A 26,761-nucleotide genomic window follows, 5' to 3' on the forward strand; every position below is an offset into this window, starting at 1 on the left:
ATTGTATTTCAAGTTATGTAAATATTTACGTGTGTGCTATGTAAAACTTTATGAGGTGCTATCAGCAGATATCTAAAGTTGCTCTGGAGTTCTCTTTTGTTACATTTCTCAATTATTTTCTTATTGCGAATTAAAAAAATCAAGCAGCCCTGTTTGCCAACTGTTAATAAATCCGACCTCAAACTGAAACAATTTGAAAGTGATTACAGATATGCCACATTTCACCCCCCTGACTGAAAGCTGGTGTTTGACAATTTGTGAAACCTGTTTTGTTTGGATTTGTGAACACGCTTGGTAACTCACGAGTGACTGCCAAGCTGTAAATTAAAGCTCATAGGGCTTGGAAAATCATCCAGCTCAGCAAACCTGCTTTGAGACCAGGAGCGGAGTAGGGTTGCCTGCGAGTTGGGGAATGAGATCACAGACTCGGGACGATCTGCAGTTCCTTCCGTGTGGCTGAGAGGCTGTTGCTTTGCCTTCCAGGGGGACCCAGGCGGGGGATCTGTTAGACAGGTAATCTAATTCTAAACAGTTTTGGTAACTTTATTGGCTCTAAAACTTGCAAAGTTTCGAAGAGTTAGGGGCAAGTTTTTTTCCCTCTTAGTTTACTCTTCATCTTGAGCCAAGTAGCACACATCATGCTCCAGGCTCACAGATGGGTCTGTTGTTAGGAATCGTAATCTGGCAGATAATTGAAGGCAGCTATACTTGTTTGGGTCGTTTCTTTCAGACAGTACAAGCTCTCAGTTATTCGTGATAACGTACCGTTTAATGAGAAAGGTATGTTATGTAATTGGAAGCCCGCTAATGTCCTGTCTAGCAACTATGCTTTCAGTATGGTAGTAGTCAAATTTAAACACAACTTCCTCTGTAGAACCACAGACGTCTTAATGAGTGGACTGAAAAACACCCCTCTTGGTCCAAAGCACTGCGTGTTCATTCTTGCCCGTAATTGCAGATTGTTTCATCAAAGTATTATCCTTTCCTTCCATGTCGTTCGTTCTTTTAAAGAAATGAGGCGATCTCATTTTCGAAAATTAATAACAACTTGCTCAGTATCTTCCCCTTTATCTTATATTTCTTTCCTCACCCTACAGAGAGCAGAATGTGTGTGTAATGAATCCGGATCTGACTGGACAAGCGATGGGGAAGCCATTGAATCCAATTAGCTCTAGCAGCCCTGCCCATCAGGCCATGTGCAGTGGGAACCCAGGTCAGGACATGACCCTAAGTAGCAATATAAATTTCCCCATGAACGGCCCAAAGGAACAAATGGGCATGCCCATGGGCAGGTTTGGTGGTTCCGGGGGAATGAACCACGTGTCGAGCATGCAGGCAACCACTCCTCAGGGTAGTAACTATGCACTCAAAATGAACAGCCCCTCACAAAGCAGCCCGGGCCTGAATCCAGGACAGCCCAGCTCCATGCTCTCACCGAGGCATCGCATGAGCCCTGGGGTGGCCGGAAGCCCTCGAATCCCCCCCAGTCAGTTTTCCCCCGCAGGAAGCTTGCATTCCCCCGTGGGAGTTTGCAGCAGCACAGGAAATAGCCATAGCTACACCAACAGTTCCCTCAACGCGCTGCAGGCCCTCAGCGAGGGGCACGGAGTCTCACTGGGGTCGTCGCTGGCTTCACCGGACCTCAAAATGGGCAACTTGCAAAACTCCCCGGTGAATATGAATCCTCCCCCGCTCAGCAAGATGGGAAGCTTAGACTCCAAAGACTGTTTCGGACTTTACGGGGAGCCCTCGGAAGGTCCAGCCGGGCCAGCAGAGAGCAGCTGCCACCCGGGGGAGCAGAAAGATGCCAGCGAGGCCGGCCTGCCCCAGGCCGGGAGCGGCGAGAGGCCTGACGGGCAGGGCAGACTGCATGACGGCAAGGGGCAGACCAAACTCCTGCAGCTGCTAACCACCAAATCCGACCAGATGGAGCCTTCGCCCTTGCCTGGCGCTCTGTCGGACACCAACAAGGACTCCACAGGCAGCTTGCCTGGCTCTGGGTCGACGCACGGAACCTCGCTCAAGGAGAAGCATAAGATTTTGCACAGACTCCTGCAGGACAGCAGTTCCCCCGTGGACTTGGCGAAGCTGACAGCGGAAGCCACGGGCAAAGAGCTGAACCAGGAGGCCAGCAGCACAGCTCCTGGGTCCGAGGTGACTATTAAGCAGGAGCCAGTGAGCCCCAAGAAGAAAGAGAATGCACTGCTTCGCTACCTGCTCGATAAGGATGATACTAAAGATATCGGTTTACCAGAAATCACCCCCAAACTGGAGCGACTGGACAGTAAGACAGACCCTGCCAGTAACACGAAATTAATCACTATGAAAACTGAGAAGGAGGAGATGAGCTTTGAGCCCAGTGACCAGGTAAGGTTTGTCATGTGTCCCCCCAAGTGTACTGATCCACAGCCATCAGGGATTTCTCCACAGGGGCCTTCTGAGGCCTCGGGTGACTGGATAAAAATAAGTCTTCTCCTTTGTTCTTGCCTTGAAACAGAGTTAATTCTCACTGAGGCCGCGTGTTCCAAACACTCTGTCTAGCAAAGAGTGACGTCGCTATAGAGCTGACTTTTATCTTGTAAAGGGTCGAGTGGTGATATTTCAGGCTTTGCAGGCCACACACTGTCTGCCACAGCTATTTAGTTCCACCCCTGGCTTGCAAACACAGCCCTAGACACTACACAGGAACAAACGAGCGTGCTGTGTTTCAGTCAAACTGATATTTGAATTTTATACAATTTTTGCGTGTCACAAGATCCTCTTCTTCTTTTGATTTTTTTTTCCAATTATTAGAAAATGTAAGTCCATTCTTAGTGCATGGGCCATACAAAAACAGGTGGTGGGCAGGATTTAGCCCGCAGGCCAGCTGGGGTTTGCTGACCCCTGTTATTAGAACATACCTAAATTGGAGATAATCATTTCCTCAAAAGTGGGCTTTGTCAGGACAGACTTAATTATTTTTTACTCACCTTTCCCTTTTTAAGAGCAGAGTCTGACTGGTTTTCAGACTCAGTGAAGATCATTCTACCTCTCTTTATTCTCAATCATGACTTCTGCTTAACGCTAAAGAATTTCTTAGACCATCGGCATAGAAAGTATTTAAGGGGAAATGGAGAGTAGAGGGGAGGTAAAGTTGGCCTTGATGTTGGTAGAGCGGAACCATCAAATATAAGTGCAAAACTGAAATAATAGGTTGCGTTATCTGTTGTTCTTACGTGAAAAATTAATTTCCTGAGAAAATCAAGGATAGCTAAAGTGATATTCAGAGTCATTCTTGATGACTCTCTGAGGTAGTGACATCACAGAGGGAAAATGCAAACTGTTTAAAATTTTCCTATTTAAAAAAAAAATGATTTATTGCTGACAATAATGACTTGGCATAAAGGGTTTTCTGGGGAATCAACGACCGGTGGGGTAAAGATCCAGGACTTCATGAACCATGCCATCCCTGAGCGCCGCCGTAAGTCGTGATGGGTTAAGAAGTGCAGAAGCTGCGCAGACCTCTCTACTGAAAATGGTTCACTGATATGGCCTTGAAACTTGTTTTACAAGTGGACATTTTAGGTGTCGCTGTCTTCAGGGACAAGGTGTGCATGGGGAGACGAGAGAGGAGCACCCCTGGCCGTCACCTTGAACCTCCCGGGTGGAGGCTGACCCAGCAGCAGCTCTGGGGTGGAGAGCACAGGCTGGGGGCGGGTGCCGAGGCCAAGCACAGCCGGCCTCCTTCCAGGTCCTGAGCACGCAGCTTCCTGTCTGTCTTTCACTTTGATGTCTGGACAGCTGCTACCATTCCCTGTGCCCTTCGTGAGGGAAACAGCGTAATTGTGTAAACACCTTTGGTGAGGATGAATCCTTAAACTTAGGTGTTAGTCCTGAGTTCTCTACACCAGCCACTCTGTGATGCTGTAAGATCATTGCATGGGGGGACCCGGGGGCTCAGGGGAAAGTTAATAACAATATCTTGGATAAAGTGTAGTGTAAAAGCATATTGACAGCTGTAGATGTTTTAATCTTTTGAGGTTTACTAGATTAGAATACGCAGAGCTAGTGGCAGCTCAGAGTGGCAGGCAGAGATACTGTCACTCAGGTCTCTTGACACATGCTAGAGGGCAAGATGGTGACTCATGAGGTCCCCCTTGGCTTAGTGGCTAAGTGGCCGGTCCCCTGCTCCATAAACAGAATTTATTTCTATCCCAGGCCTGAGGCCCTAGGGACTTAGAGGGTCAGGGAAGGAGGGCGCTGTTTGGCATTTCTGTATTTACCTATGTGATTACACTAACTTCATACAAGAAACTGACAAAGAAGAAGTTCTGTTTGTTTTTTTAAAGTCCTTGAGTCACTTGCAGGTTTCTAATTGGTATTTAAAAGAATGTTTTTTCTGATCAACATTATCTTACTTTGGGAACTTAAAGCACAGAGTGTTATCAGCACAAACCTGTCATTTTGGGTGGACACACACACACACACACACACACTCACACTCACCCTCACCCATACACACAGTATTTTTTTCTTAATGAAACCCAGTTCCTGGTTTTACCCTCCATCTATTCCCATTTTAAAACTCCACCAAAAAAATAGTGCTTCAGAGCAATTTTAACATCAAAAACATTGCAGCTTGAAAAGAAAGGTTACCACAGGAAGTATGCATTACCTAAATTTAGATCAAAGTTAGAATGACTGACTTTAAGAAGAAAAAAAAAACAGGGATTCTTTCACTTCCCACACTCCTTCACTTTTCCCAAATACAGGTTGATTGTATCTCCTACTGACTTCTGTACAAATTTATCAAAGGTTTTTCTTTCACTTCAGGGGAACACAACACATTTTTATTCAGTAAGTTAAACTGTTAGCGAGCCTGAATTGCACAGTTGACTGTCTTGTTATTTTGACTCAGAAAAGAGCCATTATCCGAGTGTGTGTTTAACCTATCACTAACTTATTAAGGGCAGGAAGTACTTCGATGGTGCCATTATACCTAAAATAGCATTCTTCACTTGGTAGAGTATTTAAACAACATTTGTTTCTACAGTGTTTCATAACCAACAGGAAACAATGACAGAAAAATTTCCGATATGTTCACTGACTTTTAAGTTATATACTTGTTTACACAATGGAGCATGTGTAAATGATACTAACTAAATGGTACTCTTTTGCTCTTTCTTAATGCTGCTGGGCCACTTATGATGAGGGTTTAGAAATAGTCTATAAAGAATTTCTTCTTGTTATTTGGCTCCATTAGAAAAGCAAACCATATTTTAAACTCTTAGTGTCCTGAAAATTTCCCTCCAACTGTGGTAGAATTGTGTTGCCATTTTTTAAAGCAATTTTATGTTAGGCAAATGTGGTGAAATAACAGTTTGTAAAAAAATTTTTGAAACACTGTTTTGTAGTTTATTAGAACACATGTATTAAAATACATGTGTTCTTTATATTTCCTTCAGAAAACAAATTGATTTGACACATGAAAAATTCATAAAACCAGAAAAAAATGCAGAAATCAAGTCCAATTTTCATTTTGTAGAACTTTTACAAAAATCTTTCTGACTCATTTTCTGCCTGAAATAGTTTAAACCAACTCTTCAAATTGATGTGGCTAATTTGAGCATTCGAAGAGATGCCTAAGCAAAACTTCAAAGTATCTTGGCAAAGCGTTTTCAAGGAAGGCATTAATCTTTTTGTTTTGTGAAGAAATCATGCCTGAGAAAGGAACTAGATAGGAACTAGAAGAACTTTTGATGAGAATGAAAACTTACTTAGGGGGCAGAAATGTTTGATCAGAAACTTCATGTGATCAAGTGCACCCCTTCCAGGACTTACATGACTACAGAAGAAAATGCCCGTAGTCGTCAAATTTTATTCCTAGGCAGCCAAAGGTGTAGAGATATTCTCCTTGAAAAAGAACATTTCAAGTAAAGTTGAGACAGTTAGATTAATTTAAATGCATACTCCAAATACTGACAAGAAATAAACACAAGCAAAGCAATATGACCTCTAGTGGGGAAATTTTCATAATGCGTTTTTCTGATGGTAAGCTGAATGAATTCATATACTATAGTGTCCATAGTTAAGGGTCTCCAAAGAACCAGTTCCTTCTGAATATAGCGCCAAGAAGTCCCTGCATGACTTTCTTAAGACAAATAAGTGTTTTAGTTACTTGTCAAAGCTAGACTGAAACACAGTTGAATTTGATCAGCTCTTAGAAATGGCAAAGATTAAAATTAGAAAATCAGTTTTAATATATGCTTTTTAAAAATAAAAATCAAGGAAAATCATGGATTTTAAATTATGTAATTATTTGAAATAAAGAATCAATAAATAGGTTTAAACCGTCCAAATATATTGTTTTATATAGCTATGTATATATAGAGAGAGATTAACCTTAGACTTATTTTAAACTCACCATATTCGACACAAGAGTAGATCACAAAGGAAGAATCATGAATCCTATCATTAGAACTCTTTGAAACTATGATGGTTATTTTTCTATTCAAGATGGTTTAAAGTATCATTTTATTTGTGTGAAAAGAATAAAGGTAAAAAGGAAAGGTGAGAGTCTGGACCCAGACTATTAATCTATATTGTAAAAGCTTTCTTTTACACATGTCTGTGATTGGGAGCAAATACAAGAGCATCCATTGAGGAAAATAATATACTTTATTTTTATTATCGTTTATACGAACCTATTTATTTGGGCCGTCTCTCATTCAAGGCATCTGCAAAGCTTTCTCAAGAAGTAGCTTATTGGGCTTCCCTGGTGGCGCAGTGGTTGAGAGTCCACCTGCCGATGCAGGGGACACGGGTTCGTGCCCCGGTCTGGGAGGATCCCACATGCCGCGGAGCGGCTGGGCCCGTGAGCCATGGCCGCTGAGCCTGCGCGTCCAGAGCCTGTGCTCTGCAGCGGGAGAGGCCACAACAGTGAGAGGCCCACGTAGCGCAAAAAAAAAAAAAAAGAAGTAGCTTATTACTTATTACGGCCCACCCTCTCACCCGTTCACAAACAATGAATTTTAAAATACTCTACGCAAGGCAGCATTACTGTAGTGGGGAAACCTGGTTTCCTAGGATAGCAATAAACTTCACAGTTTATTAGAACCTCTTAATACCTCTGTAGCTATTTTCATGATACAACCATAAGGATATTTATCCATCTTTTTTTTTTTAATAAATTTATTTATTTTTGGCCACGCTGGGTGTTTGTTGCTGTGCGCGGGCTTTCTCTAGTTGCGGCGAGCGGGGGCTACTCTTCGTTGCGGTGCGCGGGCTTCTCATTGCAGTGGCTTCTCTTGTTGCGGAGCACCAGCTCTAGGCGCACGGGCTTCAGTAGTTGTGGCTCGCGGGCTCTAGAGCACAGGCTCAGTAGTTGTGGCACACGGGCTTAGTTGCTCCGCGGCATGTGGGATCTTCCTGGACCAGGGCTCGAACCCGTGTCCCCTGCATTGGCAGGCGGATTCTTAACCACTGCACCACCAGGGAAGTGTCCCTATCCATCTTTATGAAGCTTTTTTCTGAGAAATTATAGAAATGATAGGAATTTCTATGAGAAATTGAGTTGATTCTGGGAAATGTTTTAAATTACCGGTTAAAGTAGTTGAGGGAACTCATCGGGTTGACTGAGTGTCCATTGCTATGTTCCAGGCACTGTCCTCAGAGGGTGATAAGTGCTTATTACACTGATGTTTGTATCTTACGTATTCAGCAAAACATGATAACGATAGCTTTCCAACGGAGTCACTTTACTCATGTTTAACCTACCCAAAATTGTCCATACACATTTAGAAGAAGAAAAAAGAAAAGGAGAGATAGCTATTAAATGGTTAGGTCACGTGAGCAGTTTTGCCCACCGTTCAAGAGACTTAACTGGGTTTTGGTTCCCTTGAAGCTCCAGTAGTGTGGAAACGTAGCTACAGGCTTTTTCAGTGCGGAATGGCCCCCGCGTAAACTTCGTCATTTCGGACTCAGCCAGAGAAGCAGTAATGTGCTTTCACTCTGGAGGGAAAACTGGCTGTGTTGCCCTTGGTGGAGGGGACATACAATAAGGTTCCTTCCCGAGCCGTCCTAAGGATCATTTTGTCTGTGTCTGTCTATACTTTAGGATGCTAACTTTGGAACCTAACCCTTACCTAAGATGTAGCTCTCCCAAGTTTGATCCCTCCCTCTTTTGTTAGAAACGGGTGGCTAAACTAACTAGAAAATGGTCTTGTAATTACTCAAACAGTGCATTAGGAATTCCCTGGAAAATGGATCTCCAAGTTCTCACTAAGCTAGTTGACTCTGAACAAAGAATCCAATAAAATATCACTTCATTGTGTCCTTCCTAACTTGAGAAATTATGTCCAGTAAAAAGACTTCCTGTATAGATTTACATTTGCCATAAATTGCAAAAACCTTAGTAAATGCAGCTTCTAGTGTATAGAATAAAACTGTAAGCCATTCTGCTTTAAGTATACCTCCTGTCAGATGTAAATGCTTTCATTTGAATTGCCAGTGTAGACAAAAGGGTCAGTCACATGGTCATGGATTCAAAATCCATCCAGTGACTTTGGGGAAGTTGCCTAACTTGTGTTTTTCCACCTGCACATCAGAAGAATCATTCTTACCACTCTCTTCACTAGAAAGTAATCCTGGGAGTTAACTTAGCCATTTTCTTATGTGGTTGGCACTGTCTGATTTTAAATACTTGGCACACAGATAGGTTCTACTTAAACGAATATAAATTCAGTTGAGCTCTCTTGGAAGAAAAGCACTAGGTGTGAAATAGTGGTGATATGTACCTTATTATTTTAATGTTGGTAGTTGAAAGGAAATTATTTTAATAAAGGGGAAAGCTGTAAGAAATATTTTTATGGCTTCTGTAAAGTCAAATTAATAGCTGCTGTGTTTTCATCCTGCTTCCCTGCATTTGTCACCAAAGCTGGTGAGTGCCTGAGAAAGCCAGTGTCATTCGAAACTGAAAGTGTAAGCAGGAAAAAAACACCACTCAAATGGAAAAGACAGGGCTGAGCTGTTCATGGTTACTTCAAGCTCCTCGTGCGTTTCACTCCTTGCTCTTAAAAAAAAAGAAAGAAAGAAAGAAAAAAAAAACAAAGTTCTAAAAGGAAATGACCATTTACTAAATACTGATTTCATGTAAATTTGGATCATATTTTCCACCAGTTTTTTGTTGTTGTTATTTCGTCAGGAGAGTTAACCACAAAACCTAGGCCTGGACTGTAAGTCATAGTACACCCATGGTTAATTAGAAATACACATACTCATAATTAATTGAATTATTCGCATAAAATAAAGGAGAATTTATAAATTGCCAGTGAATCACAGTGCTAGAAGAGAGCTGTCTTTCTAATTGAGGCATCTCTCTTTTCACAGATGAGGAAACTGAGGAGCAAGAGATTAAATTATTTGTCCTTTGTTGATTTAATTTTTTTTAAAGATGATCAGTTAACTGTTAGGCCTGAGGTTCGCATGTGTCTGCGTCTCTTGTTTGGCTCTGGTGCCTTATACCGGTTAGGTCTGTAATTGCAAACCGGGCCTGTGGCGCCCACTCTTCGCGTGGGACTGGATAAACCCTTCTGTTTGTTAACCGCAGCCTGGCAGTGAGCTGGACAACTTGGAGGAGATTTTGGATGATTTGCAGAATAGTCAATTACCACAGCTTTTCCCAGACACGAGGCCAGGCGCCCCTGCTGGATCAGTTGACAAGCAAGCCATCATCAATGACCTCATGCAACTCACAGCCGAGAGCAGCCCTGTTACACCTGTTGGAGCCCAGAAAACAGCATTGCGAATTTCACAGAGCAGTGAGTATGAGATATTGATGGTTATGCCAAGAAATTCCCATGTTATCACCATCAGAAACAGGGGTTATTAAAATCTGACGCAAACAGCTTAGTCACTTCAAGGTTTTTATGGTCAGATAGCACCACCTACTGTCCCAGCCCTTCAAAACAGTATTCAGGGTGGATTCTAGTAAACATGGCCTTTTTGCAGGCGCTTGTGGTTAATGTAATCAACACGGAGCGAGACTGACCTGCATTGATAAAGTTCTTCGGGTGATTGTCATACTTCCCTTCATTTCAGTTACTGCCTTCATAAATGGAGCTTAAAATAGATTTTCTGTGTCTTAATATATGGCTGAATACTTAAAAGACAGAAACTTAGAAAGTTATGCTGACTTTTCAGGAATAATATCCTACTAAAAATTTTTTATCAAAATACTCATACACGAAAGGGCTACACACATTAAAAATATCTTGTCCTATCTCTTAGGAATCCTCATATAAATATCCATTTTACATGGAAATTTATCATATAAATGTTTTCTAAGTGCATCTTAAGTTTAATTAGTATGATATACAGCTGGAAGACCTTAGACTTTTATAAGTGACATTTTTTATCGCTTACTTTTAGTTTTTTAATTTTTTTAATTTATTTGGCCGCACTGTGCGGCTTGCAGGATCTCAGTTCCCTGTTCTTGGTTTTTTTTGGCCGCACCGTGCAGCGTGCGGGATCTTAGTTCCCCGGCCAGGGATCGAACCTGTGTCCCCTGCAGTGGAAGTTCAGAGTCTTAACCACTGGACCACCAGGGAGTTCCCTATTTTATATTTTTGTAAGTTTAAGATGAGGTCTTTCTCCACCTTGAACACTTAAGGTTACAAACTTGATAGTTAGCCAAAGTTGTCCGATAGTTTTGAGCAGAAGAAAATATCTTTCCTGCGCTAGGGACATGATCTGTAGAAAGACAGAGAACCTCTTCAGTGTTAAATTGGTGAACAGAATGATTTGTCCCTCTTCAGATACAGTTTGACCCAAAGCTTAGCGTCTGTTCTCAAATCAGAAATGGCAACCATCAACCAAATCACAAAATATCCTTGATTAATAGATCTTTTCTCAAAGTGATTCGTGATCATTCTGAAAAGGGTAAAACAACACAGAGTTTTTGCTTGTTATCTGTCAAACGTGCCTACTTCTTAGGGAATGGAGGGTTGCTTATGGCCTATGAGAGATCACAAAGTCAGAGAGTTGAGAAGTGAGTAAGAAACACAGTAGCGGGTTTACGCTCATGACCCAGCGGAGTTAATAGAGGACTGCATGAAAACTCGTGGTTTCTCCTCTATCTGTACCTCCTGATGGTATTGAGACTACTGAATGGTAACCAGATACCTAAACCTGAGGAAGTCAGCTTAAGCATGTACATCATTTTCATTTAAATCCTAATTCTTCTAAATATTTTATTTCTGTTATTGATTGTTAAGAACGTTAACGTGTTTTAAATGTTCTTTTTCATACTGTGTTTATGTAATTCAGAGAAAATAAAGTCCTTGATATTATTTAATATATTAGCTCTATGAATTGTAATTTATAATATCTTTGTTCTTGTGGAAACATTGTTATCGAATCACTGGTTGTCTGTGTGATAGTATAGCACACTGGTGTAGTACTTACTGCACAATAAACTCTTGTGAACTAACCATAAGAATCCTTTCAAATATAAATGTATCTGGAATTTAAAGAAGCTATATTTAGAAGACTTAACAGGGCCCTAAAGCTTCAATACTAACTTCAGGTACCAGAGTTCACACATTTAAAGATTTTAACTTCCAATGAGAGTAGACATTTTTAACCTAATTCTATTCCTAGGAAAGTCCAATTAAAAAATGATAGTCTCATATCCAAACCACACGTATCTGGGTTTGGTGCTATATGCAGGAGATGTTTATGGCTTCACAGCTGTGACAAAGCAATATTGCTAAATTCAAATAATACATGAAAAAAAATATTAGTAGTTTCCTTAACAAATACAGTTGAATATTAGAAGTTAATATTGGGGAGAAAAATATATGGTAAATAATAGACATGTTCTTTTTTTTCCTTTTACTTTTTTTTTGTTTTGAAAGGTTGTCAGGAATTAAATTAGAGACTTGTTGATTAGATTGCAAGTCTGTGTTTTCGCGCCACATGTTTTTTTGTCTGTGAATTTGTCTTTTATGTAGGCAGTTGGTCCCTGACATGCATATCTTTGTTATTTTACAAACGACATTTTCCCTGAACACTACTTCTGTTGCTATATTCCATTATCCTATATTAACCTTAAATTTTCATTTGTTTTCTCCTTAGCTTTTAATAACCCACGACCAGGGCAACTGGGCAGGTTATTGCCAAACCAGAATTTACCACTTGACATCACATTGCAAAGCCCAACTGGTGCTGGACCTTTCCCACCAATCAGAAACAATAGTCCCTACTCAGTGATACCTCAGCCAGGAATGATGGGTAATCAAGGGATGATAGGAAACCAAGGAAATTTAGGGAACAGTAGCACAGGTAAGGGCTCAAATGTGCTGTTAACTTTATCGGTGGGTTATTTAACTTAATGATGTATTCATCCACATCAAACTAGTAAAATTTTTCAAGTGAAGTTTTTTATGCTAGAAACTAACATTTGAATGTAACTAAATTCTGCAAATTTTCACTGTGAGCATGGTACATGAAACATCGGAAAGCATTCAAGTAAGCTGACCGTTTTGTTCTGTGATCATTGTTTTTACAAGGGTTCTAATCATTAATCCTACGGCATAGGCTTATTTCACTTCTACTCCAGTTACTATTCCAGACATTGTAGTGATATGTGTAAAATAATTTGGTGGTTGCTAGCTTGTCGTGATAATCTGCTGATAACCCCAGAATTTCCTGTTAGTTGATGACTTGTGTTGGACGAATTTCAGAATGAAGGTTTAAAATTCAACCAACCTTTTATACTCGTAACGATAGCAATTCTCATTCCAAAAAAAAACATTAATTAAAAATAACTAACTTAAAAAAAAAAAAAAAGAACGAACTTTACATAGTAGTATGCCTGGCCTAAGAGTAGCTGATCCAGGGGCTCCATTTTTAAAGATCTGTGAAGTTGCCTGTGATCTGGTTTGGCCCTTGACCTGCTGTAACTTAAGGTGTCTGCCAAGTTGCCCATGCATATTCCTAAGTGGTAGTCACCGTCATAGCAGCAACCGTACTCCCAAACCTCCACCCAGTTCAGGCTAGGAACCGCTGCTGCAGCATTGATTGCTATTACCACCACATCCTGTACCCTATGGTATCTGTACCCTGTGGTATCCTGTACCCTTAGGATGCTAAGTTTTCTGATGGAGAACTGCTCACAGTTTACTGCTGGAGACAAAGGCATTGAAAGAAACAGATATTATAAAAAGAACTTATATTCCTGGCTTTTAATTCTTGGTGTTTTTTTAGCTTAGTCTGTAACCCCTGTATACACATTGCCATTTAGATAGTTAACAGAAAATAAGAGTTCAATCTAAGTGTTGAAAAGATGGATTTCTTTTTTAACTTTCTGTTGTGGGTAAGCAATTCATGGGAAATGTGAAGAATGTTGTATTAAAATAGTTTATTCATTCAGCAAGTATTTATTAGGTGCCTACTGTATGTGCCAGGCACTGACTACATCACTAATTTATTTATTCGCAGAAACAATGCCATATTAGTTTTACATTATTTTTACAATAAAGTATTGATTTATATAAGTAAAATATTGACTTATGTAAAATTCTGTAAGGGAAAAGGAGCCAATGATTTATGAAAGGTGGCTGCTTCTTATTGGAATACGAGAAGATCTGGGTTCTTGGAGGAACCTTTAGGAATTGGGGGATATACCTGTATTCAAATCTGGGCAGCCTGGAGATGACTGACATCCAGGCTATGAAGATCATACAATGCCTGTGCTTTGTTTCAAAAAGAAAAATGAAAAAAACCTGAAGGAGACTACCCTGGTTACAACTGCATTAATATTTCGAATTCTGGATTATTTTCCCTCCTGCTTTCTATGCTTTCTATAATCTTGTTATGTTAATTAGATAATAGATTTTTTGAAAGAGAAAATGCCTTTTCTCCCACATCTTTGTATAATTCAAACCTAGCCTTAAAACGATTTTTAAAATATGTATTAACATAATATTGTTCTAACTTGTTCAGTCTATTTACCCTTAACTCTAAATCATCCTAATGTAGCACATTCTCATTTCACCAGTGAAAAACCATCCACAATACATCTTCTCTCCATTTCTGAAATAATACCCTATTTTTTAGGTGTTTATCGTAACAAAAGTAAATGAAAGCAAGCCATGTTACACATCCATTATTAAACGCTTCAGAAGAAGGGTCCTCACTTGGGGTTGTTCCCCTTTAGGATATCAATATTAGGATACCGTGTCTGGCCATTGCCAGCATCTCGGGGGGCAGGCCAGAGAGAGCAAACACGTGATCTGCCCAGCAGTGTTGTGCTCTTCTCACTGGTGTCTGTGGTCACATAGCTGTTACTATCTCATGTATACAAGGGTTTTTACAAATCTGTCCCAACGCAGCCTAGACCTATATCGCCAGGAGTGTGGTGGTCCAGGTCCACTGAAGTGGTTGGCACTCTCTTGCCTTGGCCAAAAAGAACTGGAGTGGAAAGATGCTGTCATTCCCCCAGCTTCCGAGGCTGCTTTGGTCAGCTTGGAAGCTTAACAAATTAATAATGCTCAGAAAGGGATTTGGGGATTGAAAGTCTGGCCGGGGCTTCATGGGATATTCTCTGTGATTTGGGTTTTTAATTCGAATATTGATTATCAGTTTTTACCTTGTTCCTCTTAGCCTCACCTCTCTTTTGGAAAGTAAAGCATTGACGTGTATATCAGCTAATGTGATTCACTTCCTGAGGAAGGAAGTTGGGGTTATCCACATGCCACAGCACCTGTTTCTAAGTACATATGGGAACAATTTTAACAGCTTTTCCGAACTGTAAAGAGTGGCAAGTCCGTGTTGTGAAAAACTTCGTAGTAATTGCCATCTCGTATTTCTTAGCCAGGGGCCCGTGTCTGTGCCGGTGAGGGCCTGAGCTGTTGGGCTAACCGTGTATTGAGAATGGACGTCTCGTACCAGAGTCAGGTCGTCTGGTGTTCATACATGCTTACTGTGTTTCCAGTCACTGTATCTCCGTTTTCTCTGGCTTGCCTGCAGGCATGATTGGTAGTAATGCTGCCCGGCCCACCCTGCCATCTGGGGAATGGGCACCTCAGAGTTCTGCTGTGAGAGTCACCTGTGCTGCTACCACCAGTGCCATGAACCGGCCGATCCAAGGAGGTATGATTCGGAACCCAACAGCCAGCATCCCCATGAGACCCAACAGCCAGCCTGGCCAAAGACAGATGCTTCAGCCTCAGGTCATGAATATCGGTAAGGGAGTTCCTGTGCTCTTTGCTTTTCATTTTTATCCTTTCTTAGAAGAAGAGAGGAGCAAGCTCCATAAGTCCTGTCGAGACATGCTGCTAACTTGCGGTTTAGGTCATCCCCCCACGTCAAGCTGTCATAAGTGGGATTTTGCTGGAACTCTGTATAGGATCATAGAATTGCAGGTTTTCCGGTTACCTAAGAGAACCCACTACCTTTATGATGTTTTATTTTCGTTAAATTATCTAATTTCAACTTTTGCAGGGAGTGAATTGCACTGTAACACTGTAAATGTTACACAGATGATATTCTGAAGAAGTATTTCAGTGGTGCACCAGTGGTTCCTAACTCTGCATGGTCATCAGGACCTTAAAATGCAGATCCCTGGGCCACTACCCTAGACTATTAAACCAGACTCTCCCAGTTCCTCACTGAAAGTGCAGGCTCTTAGAGAGCATCTCACAAAATGTAGGGATCACTAGAATTCTATTTGGATACAGTTCACATGTTATTAAAATTAATGATCTGATACACTGTGTGATACCATTTATATGAAATGTCCAGAAGAGGCAAATCTGTAGAGAAGGAAAGTAGATTCGTGGTTTCCTAGGGCTGGGCCTCTATGGGGAGAATGGGGAGTGACTCCTAAGGGTCATGGGGTTTCTTTTGGGGGGAATGACAACATCCTAAAATTGATCATTGTGCTGGTTCTACAACTCTGCAGATACACTAACACCCACGGAATTGTACACTTTACACGGGCTAATTGTATGGTATGTGAATTATATCTCAGTAAAACCATTATTTTTTTTAAAAAGTAATGCAACTCAAGATTTTCTTAATCATTGACATACTAACCTTCCTCTTACCTCGTACATTAGCATAATTCAGATACGTTGACGTTCACGTACTTTTTCATATACTTGGATATGGTGCACGATGAGTAAGCGCTAAATCGTTAATGGAAAAATGCCAAGATTGTTTTTTTTTTGGTTTTTGGTTTTTTTTTTTTTAATTAAATTTTTTTTTTTTTTTTTTTTTGCGGTACGCAGGCCTCTCACTGTTGTGGCCTCTCCCGTTGCGGAGCACAGGCTCCGGACGCGCAGGCTCAGCGGCCATGGCTCACGGGCCCAGCCGCTCCGCGGCATGTGGGATCTTCCCAGACCGGGGCACGAACCTGTGTCCCCTGCATCGGCAGGCGGACTCTCAACCACTGCGCCACCAGGGAAGCCCACCAGGATTGTTTTGACACGATAACGCAGAGCGCTCATCCTACCCCAGCATCGGTTTTCTTTTCTAGTTAATTGCTCAGCGCATTTTGGCTTATTGTTTCTGAGATGACGTTCACGTTGCCTTTCTACAGAGAATGTACTTCAAATTAATAATGTGTGATTCCCAAACATAAATTCACATAATTCGAGGCTTACATGAAAATACTAAGAATGGCCAGATTTCCATTCAAAAATAAACTGGGAAATTTTTAAAATGCTAATTCGTTCATTTAAAAATCATTATAAATACCTTATATCCAGAAATTTCATTTATCCTCAGTGTTTCTTCTCTGAATGGCACCTGGCTTTTGAACTTGAAATATGGCTCTGTGAGCTTCACTGTGTAGCTGAATTTCTCTGATTTTTAATAAGCTCGAAAAAGCCGTGAACTCAACAGAAAAGTATCTGTTGTAATGGAAATCAGGTCTACAGATAGTGATAATAAAATCATTAAAGAGCTCATATCATGCATTAGCTTTAATCCTCTACAGAGAACTTCTAAGAAAGAGCACATCTGAGTTGTCTGGGCCACCTTTCTGCTCCTCCTTCACTCAGACCAGCACTTCTCAAAAGTATGTCCAGGACCTCGATGCCCTTTTAGGGCGTCTGCCAGGCCAAAACTATTTTCATAATAATACTAAGATATTACGTACCTTCTTCACTCTCATTCTGTCATGGACGTACAGTAGAGTTGGCTAAAAAAATCTTGTTTATGTTGCAAACAAACAACGTCATAGAAAAAGAAATCAGATACGTGGTTACCAGAGGGGAGGTGGGCAGAGGGGAAATTGGATGCAGGCGGTCCAAAGGCACTGACTCCCAGTTATAAGTTCCAGGTACATAACGTTACAACAAGGTCAATGTAACTAACACTGCTGTGTGTTATATATGAAAGCTGTTAAGAGAGCAGATCTTGAGAGTTCTCATCACAAGGAAAAAAAATTTTGTATCTATTTGAAATAATGGATGTTCACTAAACTTGCTGTGATAATTATTTCATGATGTATGTAAGTCAAATCATCGTGCTGTACACCTTAAACTTCTGTAGTGCTGTATGTCAATTATATCTCAATACGACTGGAAGAAAAAAATCTTGTTTACGTTAACATAGTGGATTTATTATGATGACTTTTAAATGAATTAATAATCATTTTTTCTTTTTCCAGTTTTAATTTCCAATATAGTAAATATCAGTGAGATATAACCCACATACACAAAAGCTGTACTTTAAGAATATAAAGACTCCTGAGTCCAAGGGGCTTGGAAATGCTGATCTAGAGTCTTTAAAGTGGGTGATTAGGGCTCCCCTGGTGGCGCAGTGGGTGAGAGTCCGCCTGCCAATGCAGGGGACACGGGTTCGTGCCCCGGTCGGGGAGGATCCCACATGCCGCAGAGCGGCTGGGCCCGTGAGCCATGGCCGCTGAGCCTGTGCGTCCGGGGCCTGTGCTCCACAACGGGAGAGGCCACAACAGTGAGAGGCTCACGTAGCGCAAAAAAAAAAAAAGTGGGTGATTAGCCTTGGTATTTCTTGCCTTTTTTTCTATTTCAGAACAAAAATTCTCTTATTATTTTCACCTAATTATTATTGCTTCTGTCTTTCTCTGTAAACTGTATATTTCTCTTTCTATTCTATAACCAAAACGGATAACTTCCCTTATTACAAGTTGTAAGATTTTGGAATTGTTTCCTTCTCCCATTTCAGGGCCATCTGAATTAGAGATGAACATAGGGGGACCTCAGTATAGCCAACAACAAGCGCCTCCAAATCAGACCGCCCCCTGGCCTGAGAGCATCCTGCCGATAGAACAGGCACCGTTTGCCAGCCAGAACAGGTGAGTCTTGAGCGCTCAGGAGGTCCCGGAGAGTAGAGTTCATGAGTGCCGTGAGTTATCTCAGACCCAGGCCAGAAGTTAGTCTGGTCCTTTTGAACAGTTGGTGCCTGACCAGTTTTCATGTATTCAAACTATATCATTTACTGGACTGGGAGTACAGGGATTCGGGGGGGCGGGGGATCCAAAAATCAGTTTGACCTAGCACATGCCTTTAAAGAAGTTATAATTTAGTTGGAAAATAAAATATGTAGACTAATTAATAACTGTAATATGAGCTAGTATGTACTATAAATGCCCTAAGAGAAACAAAACATATTTCAAGGGATCATCCAATTGGGGTGATTGGGGAAAAAAGCTTCAGAGTCTTGAGTAAAGGTATCATGTCAGGAGGCAGAGATGGCAGGAAGCCAGTCCATCTGGCAAAAGCAGAATAATCAGAGTCCTGGAGGTCACAGAAGCAACACAGTATGTTTAGGGTAACAGAGAATAGTCTAGTTTTATGTTACATATATTTTACCACTTTAAAAGAAAAATAAAAGTATCAGAAGATTTGGCCAGGGACTTCCCTGGTGGTCCAGTGGTTAAGACTCCCTGCTTCCGGAGGAAAACTAGCAAATGATGGAGCAAAAATGCACATTTCATCTGTTGCATTCAAAGTGCTATAATTCAAAAATGTGTCAGTGAAACAAATGCCTGAATGTTTAAATTTTCATAAAAAGTAGCCTTTAAAATATATTCAGATAAGAAAATGTTTTGACCTGTGTATACTGTCCAAAATCATTAAAAAAATTATTGGGGTCTTAAATTTGCTGTATTTTAAAAACACTGTTGCATACATTCATTTTGTATCAAGTAAAGTCACAAATCCTCCTTTTCCAGCTTAAGAAAATATATTGTATTTACCTTAAATTTTCATGATTTAATAAATATTTAATCTTACTAATTTTTAATGCTTAATAGGAAAGAAAACTAAACCAAAGATTTTTTTTGAGTGTTCCCATAGCTCGCAGTTGAGATGATGACAGTCATTTTTGCACAGATTCTTCTTCAAGAATTCAATTCACAGCTATTGACTTTTTTCCTCCCTCTTATAAAAGAAATAAACTATACTGATACATTCACACAAAAAGAAAGACTCCGTGCTTCCAATGCAAGGGGCATGGGTTCGATCCCTGGTCAGGGAACTAAGATCCCACATGCCACGGGGCACAGCCAAAAAAGATTTGGCTGGAAAAGTAGATTAGTAATGGAATAGATTTATAGAGAGTCTTAAATACCAAACTCTTCTTCAGCCCTTTTTCTTTCTTTCTTTCTTTCTTTCTTTTTTTTAAATATTTATTTATTTACTTGGCTGTGCAGGGTCTTAGCTGAAGCACGCAGGATCTTTGTTGCCTCGTGCAAGATCTTCACTGAGGCACGCAGGATCTTTTTAGCTGCAGTGTGTGAACTCTTAGTTGCAGCATGCGGGATCTAGTTCCCTGACCAGGGATGGAACCCGGGCCCCCTGCATGGGGAGCACAGAGTCTTAACCACTGGACCACCAGGGAAGTCCCTCAGCCTTTTTTCATTAAGCCGTTGAAGAAGTTTTTAGAAAAAGGAAGTGGTATATGATCAAGTTTGATTGAATTTTTTTGATTCTGATTATTAGTCTAATCATTTTTGTTTCTTTGTAGGTAATCTTTTCTAATTGCTTTTGAAATATTTTTAGAATTGCTATACAGTAGTCTTACTATAGTGTGTCTAGGTGTGGATTTATTTATTTATACTGCTTGGTATTTGGTGTATATTGTGCTTATTTTATCTGTGGATTCATCAGCTCTGGAACTGTAGCCATTATCTCTTTATGTACTGCCCCTCCGCCATTTTCTCTATTCTTTCTTTCTGGGATTCTGGCAAGACATACGTTAACCGTCTCTTTCTACATCAGATTTTTTAAAACTTCTACCCTCCTTATTTCTTAACCCATGTATTTTCCATCTCCCTGTCTCTCTGTACTACATTTGGGATAATTTATCCATATCTATATTTCATTTCATTAATTATCTCTTTAGCTATGTTTAAACCAATTATATTTTTCATTTCTAAAAGTTCTGTTTGCCTGGTTATTTTTCATAGTCTCTTACTGTTTGCTTATTTTTGTGATTCCATCTTTGTATCATTAAACATCACATTCATCATTACTTTCTAAATTTCTTGATTCGATAATTCCAATATCTGGATTTCTTGTGGTTCTAAATCCAGTGATTGACTCTTGCTCGTGGTGGCCTGTTTCCCTGAGTAATTTGGTAATCTTTCATTGGGAGTTCCTAGTTGATCTTTGTCAATGATCCAGCAGGGGGTTAAAGTTGAAGACACTTTTCATGCAAGGGAATTTGCATTGGTCTCTGCTGGAGGTGAGGCTCTCCGCTCACCACTCTCCTCAGTGCAGTCCAGCACTCTCCACTCAGCTCTTTCACTTGGCTGTGGCCCAGTGCCCCAGCTCTCAAGGATAAAACTTAGGTGTTGCTCAAGTTTTCACTCAAAGATGGTTCTTGTTCCATTATTCCCTGCAAAGACAGTATCACAGTCATGTTATATGCATAATCCCATGGTTTTTAAGCAAAGCACTGGAAGCAGACGTTGCACAGGCGACCTTGAGGCCTATGTGATGGTGCTGCTTGGCCACTTGGGTGGGCAAAGAGCCCCGAGGCAGAGAAATAGTTAGGAGCCTAAGCAGGAGTCAGTGTGGGCACTTAAATGATGGAGGCAGTGTTTCTGGTCAGTAACCATGTTAGAAAACAAACTGGAGGAATTCTGCCTTGAGGCTCACATGTAGAAAGTTCGGGTTGGAGCCTCAGTGAAGACCTTCCAGACTGATCGTTTTGTCCTTTGGGGATTATTCTAGTCTAAAATTATGAAATACTTTTATCAAATTCACAAATGATGAAAGCAGGGTTTCTCAAATTTTATAAGGGTAGAATATTTCCAGAGCTTCTTGTTTAAAAAAACAAAAAATACTGATTTCATAGTGACTCTTTTTACCCTGGGATAAAATGCTTTTGCATAGCTCAGAACTGTGGTGTGGTGCCCATTTTCCTTTCTATATCTTTTTTTTTTTTTTATAAATGAAAAGTAACTTTATTACTGCGGAAGCGAAGAATGTCTACAAGAAAATCTAGATTCTTTCTCCTCATGCACTACTTTGGTAATAAAGTTCCAAATATCAACTATGAAGACACTTACAAGGATAAATCTTTCTTAACATGTGCCCATTTACTGTGTGGTGGACATTTTTTCATAGAAATCATATACTTAAACTAAATATAATCTTATAGTTTACAAGAAGCTTAGAACATTGTATTAACAGAAGACGAGATTATATTTTACTGCAAAATATTATAAAAGTGATACAATTTTGTGGCTCTTAAATGTTTAATTACTTGAGTTGAACAGGGGAATGAAGAAGAAAAAAAGCCCAACAGAAAAATCATCAGGACACGCCTCACTTTAAGATTTTTTGTATTCGATTTGTTCTACTTTCACGTCGTCTCCAATTAGCTGATACACGTAAGCGACAACTGTAGAAGCCTGGATATCCATCAACACAAATGAAGGAATAATGTTCGTTTCCAAGGCATTATATGCTCCAGTGGCAGAACCTGGATTAATGTAGAATTTATTTTCATGCTCACGTGCTTCAAATTTATGTGTGTGTCCTGAAATAAGGATATCCATATCAAACTGCCTCTGCAGCAGGGCTAACCTGGCCACATCTCCCCGTGGAATAACTTCATGTCCATGGATCAGACCAATGTTGAACTGCCCAACAGTTACAACTTTCTGTTCTGGATAATTCAGATTCGCATCGAAGTCTCCTCTCACGGTATGAACATCACCAGCCAGAGTCTTGAGATAGTCATAACTCTCTTTGGTACAAAGGTTTCCAGTGCAGAGAATGTGCTGAATCTTTCCTGGTACCAGCAGTTTTTTAAAATTTAGCTGGCAGACTGTTGCACTGGTGTGGGATGTGCAGGTCTCCTAATAGCAACGCCAACTGGAGATAGAACAGTCTTCATCTTTAGAGGGGGATCCCTTCAGAGATGGATTGAAGTACATAGTTAATGTGGGAAGCATCCTGTCACTGGGCTCTGCTCAGTCACCCCTTTGTATTATCTTAAGAGAGTGGTAAAGGATTCAGAGGATTCAATGAAGTTTTAAAAAAATAGCAGAAGATGAATATGAGTCTAGCAGTATTGGACGTGTGCGAAAAAGTTGGGAACTAGTTATTTCACTGAAGGAAAAGATGATTAGGGCAATTGCTTAATAACTGTTTTAGGGAGATAAGGAAGAGAGGGTGCTCGCCAGCTGTATTCCATTCACCTAGCGGGAGAAACTAGTGTCTTCCAACCCCCCTGTGCCTGTGAACCACCTTTGGGATCTCATTGAAAGGCAGGTCTGGGTGGAGCCCAGGATTCTGCGTTCCTAACAAGCCCCAGGTGATGCCAGCACCGCTGCTCCTCCGACGCGCTCTGTGTGGAAGAACAGACCAGAACCGCAGTCAGTCAGTGTGGCTCTTAGCTGGCCTAGCTGCCGAGGGCGGGGTGTGGCCTCCACCACCGAGCACTCTTCTTGGGGATAGAGCATCGCGTAAATAACCTCCGTGATCGTTCTCGGAGGTGGTACTTTCTCGGGGTCCTTCCAGCTCTTTGAGTCTGATTTCGTGGTGTCAGTGAGTATTGCGCGTTTTCTAAATATCTTTATTGGATATGTTAAAAAACACACCCATTTCCATGGAAACCTGCACATAGTAAAAAGGTAGTCGAATAATTAAATCCAGTACCTGAGAGCTGGTTTTGGATGAAATGTCTAAGATTAGTTTCTCAGGGCTTCCCTGGTGGCGCAGTGGTTGACAGTCCGCCTGCCGATGCAGGGGACACGGGTTCGTGCCCTGGTCCGGGAGGATCCCACATGCCGTGGAGCGGCTGGGCCCGTGAGCCATGGCCGCTGAGCCTGCGCGTCTGGAGCCTGTGCTCCGCAATGGGAGAGGCCACAACGGTGAGAAGCCCACACACCGCAAAAAAAAAAAAAAAGATTAGTTTCTAGGGAAAACTGGGCCCAACGTTAGGATTTTCACTGTTGCCCAAGCAGAGGAAGGGTTCTGTTAAAGCAAAAATGAGGACCTTCCCGGCTGTCCAGCAGCTGGGGCTCCGCGCTTCCACTGCAGGGGCTGCGGGCTCCATCCCTGGTTGGGGACTGGGATCCCGCAAGCCACACAGCACAGCCAAAAACCAAATAATAATAAAATGGAAGAATTCCGAGTACACACTGAGGCCAGCTACAGAGTCGGCTGGTTCAGTTTGCTGGGGGCGTTTCTGTGACTTGCCCTGCCCTGTTCTCTTGTTGCTGTCAGTTTTCTTTGTAGAAGAGCGCTGTGGACAAAGCAAAACATTTCCACCACTTTTAAAGTTATTTATTTCCGTTTTTCCAGCCACTTACCCCTCTTCTTTTATTTTAAATAATTCAGTTTGGAAGAAATTTATAACCAACTTTATGGTAGTCTTATTGTCATAGAAATCCAGAAATGATGGATAACAAAGGTTCTAACCACGTCTCTCTTTTGAAATAAAAGCAAAGCAGTGCCTTTTTTAAATCCCCTTTATAAGTATCACCATTAATATTTTATATTTTTACTGCCTACCTATTTAGGAATAGGTTTTTAACTGTTTTATGAACCCAGCATTAGTTTATATACACATTTCAGAAAGACAGTAGTTTAGCCCTTTAATCTCTAATGTATTCACATATTTATTTATAGCTGAATTTCCATTTTCTGTAGTTTCATTGTGGTTTTTCTTCCTTTATTCATTTGGTATGTAAAAGAGTTGTTTAAAATATAGCCCCAAATTTATGGATGATTTTTTGATGATTTCTATTCGATTTATAAAAGTGAACAGTAGCTGCCTTTCATGAAAGACTTCCTTTCACATTAAGTTCAAAATCTCTGAGTAATTTGGTTTTCTCTTGTTTGTAGTGTGTCTAAGGGTAAAGGTTCTTTGGTTGATTCTTTCTCTTCATGTAGTAGCTGCTACTTTTTTGCAGAATTTTGAAAACACACATGAAAAGTGATAGTATGGTATGATTTCTCAAACAAGAGCTCAGAATAGATCTTATTCCCCTTCTTATTACCATCTTTAATGTCCTGCTAGTCTATAAATAAATGAAAGTGTAGATTTCAAGAAATAAGGTTTTTATTGATGATGGATTAACTACCTTCTGCTAGTTCATTACTTACCATTTTGCCAACTTGGGGCCTCTGTGTGTTCTTCCCTTTATGCCTCTGAATTTTATCCTTGACTTAATATTATTATTTTTGTCAGCCACCGTCTAGATTGTAACTATATTTGTAATTGCCCAAAATGTAGGAAACTAATTTCTTCATTATGTTGGCAGCCATTATAAAGTTGGGATTGGAAGTCTGGGTCAATATTTTTTTCTATAAGCCAAGTGTATTATGATGTTTCTAAGGGAAGTGGTGTAACTCATGGTATGCCCAAATTTGTAATACTAAGCCACAGCGCAGTGTATTTTTCTGAGTATAAACATGTATTTTTCTGAGTATAAGGTATGATAACCTGGCTAGAGCAAGAAGCTTTTATTTTCACTTGCTTGCTGAACCTATGCAGTTCAAGTACTGGTCCAACAAAGAGATTGAAGATGGCCTCACTGGGCACAGTCTAGGGTTGAGGTTTCTAAATAAATGCCAACATCAAGCCAGCATAGTGCAGTGAGTGGTACTAGAGTTGAGAGGAGAGTGGGAGTGGTCCAGAGTGTCTGTGAAGGAGAAATGCCGAGCCCGGATGGGAAGGCAGAATTGCAGTTGGAGAAGAGGGTGGGAAATGTGGAACGGGAAGTCTTGGCATCATGGTGGGTATGCGGCATCCTCTGGAAAAAGGCCAGTTGCCCAGCGTGGCTGGGACCCACAGGGAAGTCATGGGCATTACGTTGGGAAAGGTTAGGCTTTACCAAAGTGTGTGTGTCCTTGAATTCCACCACCACCAGCACCCTGTCCCAGGGCCTTAGACATTGCGAGTCAGCTCAGTAACGGGAGAAGGAACCTGACAGCATCGTATCGGGAGAATCAGAGAGAGGCTGTAAGCCGGAAAGTGTCTTGAAGGTCCCAGCTCCAGTTGAAGAGGGCCTTGACCAAAGTGGGAATCTGGGTCAAGCATTGGTTTAACGTTTTTAATTAAAAAAAGAAAAAGAAAATGGGCTATTTTATTATGTGGGAAATCGTTTAGATGCAAATGAGCATCAGTAGTTCTTTTTCTTTAAGCCTTTGGATGTGTCTTCCCGGGGGTGGAGCTGTCTTCCAGAGTACCAGACGGAGTGTCCTCTTCCTTCTGACGCTGGGTTTCAGGCAGGTGCAAACTGGGCAGTCTGCCTTGCCGTGGAGCCCGTGCAGCCTTGCTTGGGTTAAAAGGGAGTCGATTTCACATTAGCCGGTCATCAGCAGAGAGATCTGGGATGGGGGTTGTGGTCGTGTGGGAATAAAAGCTTCTGAAGAAGCAGAAGTCGAAAATTGTGAAATAAAGCTAGAGGAAGAGAATATTAACTAGCATCTTTGGGGAATGAGGTCTCAGGCCTAAGAGAATTTGGTAAATAGACAGCATCCACTCTTGGCTGACTTGAGCTCCTTTGTTCATGAAATTGACCGCATCTAAAGTGGGTCATTGCTCTTGGGGGAATCCCCTCCTCTCTCTGCTTCCCTGACACGCAGATCTGTGGCTGTCCTCCTCCTTGTTGCCGCTTTTCTGTGTCTGCTCTTTCCTCCCACTCCCTGAGTGTGCAGTGTTCTGGTCACAGCTGTGTTTAAAAAGTTGACTCTGGGAGAGTGTGGAAGCACGAAGGGCAATGGGGGAACCATTCCAGTGGCTGATGTCTTCCCGGGAACCGAGGCCATGGTGGGAGAAGAGGCAGGTACAGAGAGAGCCCCGGCCAGGAGCATGGGCCTCTGCCAGCGCTGGCGAGCGCCCTAGCGACGGGAACGCTTGGGTGGAGCAGGGTGGGCAGCGTAGCACACACGCTGGGCTCAAGATGGTACCCCTCACAGTGCCTCGCAGGCTGTGGGATGTGGGCTTGGAGCCGCGGACCGCCGGCGAGCAGGGTCGTCGAGGGCACACTTAAGTGGGTGATTTTCTTCACAAGTGACATGGGCTAAATGGAGAGGATAGAGTGTTTCCAGTGCACTGGGTTAGAACTGTTTGAAACTGACTTTTGGCTTTAATCCTCAGCATTTCAGGATTCTGGGCCAAACTGGCACAAAGCGTATGAAACCGGTTAGATAGGTCATTCATCCCTAGGTGAATCTATCATTGCTTAAGAATGAGGGAACTTACCTATAAACTTTATCTTCTCCAAAACATATAGTAACTTTAAGAGTACAAATTAGAGTATCATTTC

The 26,761-nt window shown here is 41.3% G+C and overlaps 1 protein-coding gene and 1 pseudogene across 3 annotated transcripts in view; one reads left to right on the forward strand and one right to left on the reverse strand.

The window, feature by feature from the left end:
* Nucleotides 1-26,761, forward strand: part of NCOA2 (nuclear receptor coactivator 2) — a 272,056-nt gene that overhangs the window by 225,386 nt on the left and 19,909 nt on the right. For 2 of the 3 annotated variants that reach the window (XM_067712088.1, XM_067712086.1), the window contains 5 exons: nucleotides 1,098-2,367; nucleotides 9,587-9,797; nucleotides 12,115-12,321; nucleotides 15,010-15,225; nucleotides 18,193-18,322. In XM_067712088.1, coding sequence (XP_067568189.1) covers nucleotides 1,098-2,367; nucleotides 9,587-9,797; nucleotides 12,115-12,321; nucleotides 15,010-15,225; nucleotides 18,193-18,322 — 2,034 coding nt within the window. The remainder of the gene's footprint in view (nucleotides 1-1,097; nucleotides 2,368-9,586; nucleotides 9,798-12,114; nucleotides 12,322-15,009; nucleotides 15,226-18,192; nucleotides 18,323-26,761) is intronic. The other variant, XM_067712087.1, reaches the window with a different exon arrangement.
* On the reverse strand, nucleotides 21,469-26,655 carry LOC137210684 (vacuolar protein sorting-associated protein 29 pseudogene; annotated as a pseudogene).

This window comes from Pseudorca crassidens, chromosome 17 (assembly GCF_039906515.1).
Source record: "Pseudorca crassidens isolate mPseCra1 chromosome 17, mPseCra1.hap1, whole genome shotgun sequence".
In the NCBI taxonomy this organism is placed as follows: domain Eukaryota; kingdom Metazoa; phylum Chordata; class Mammalia; order Artiodactyla; family Delphinidae; genus Pseudorca; species Pseudorca crassidens.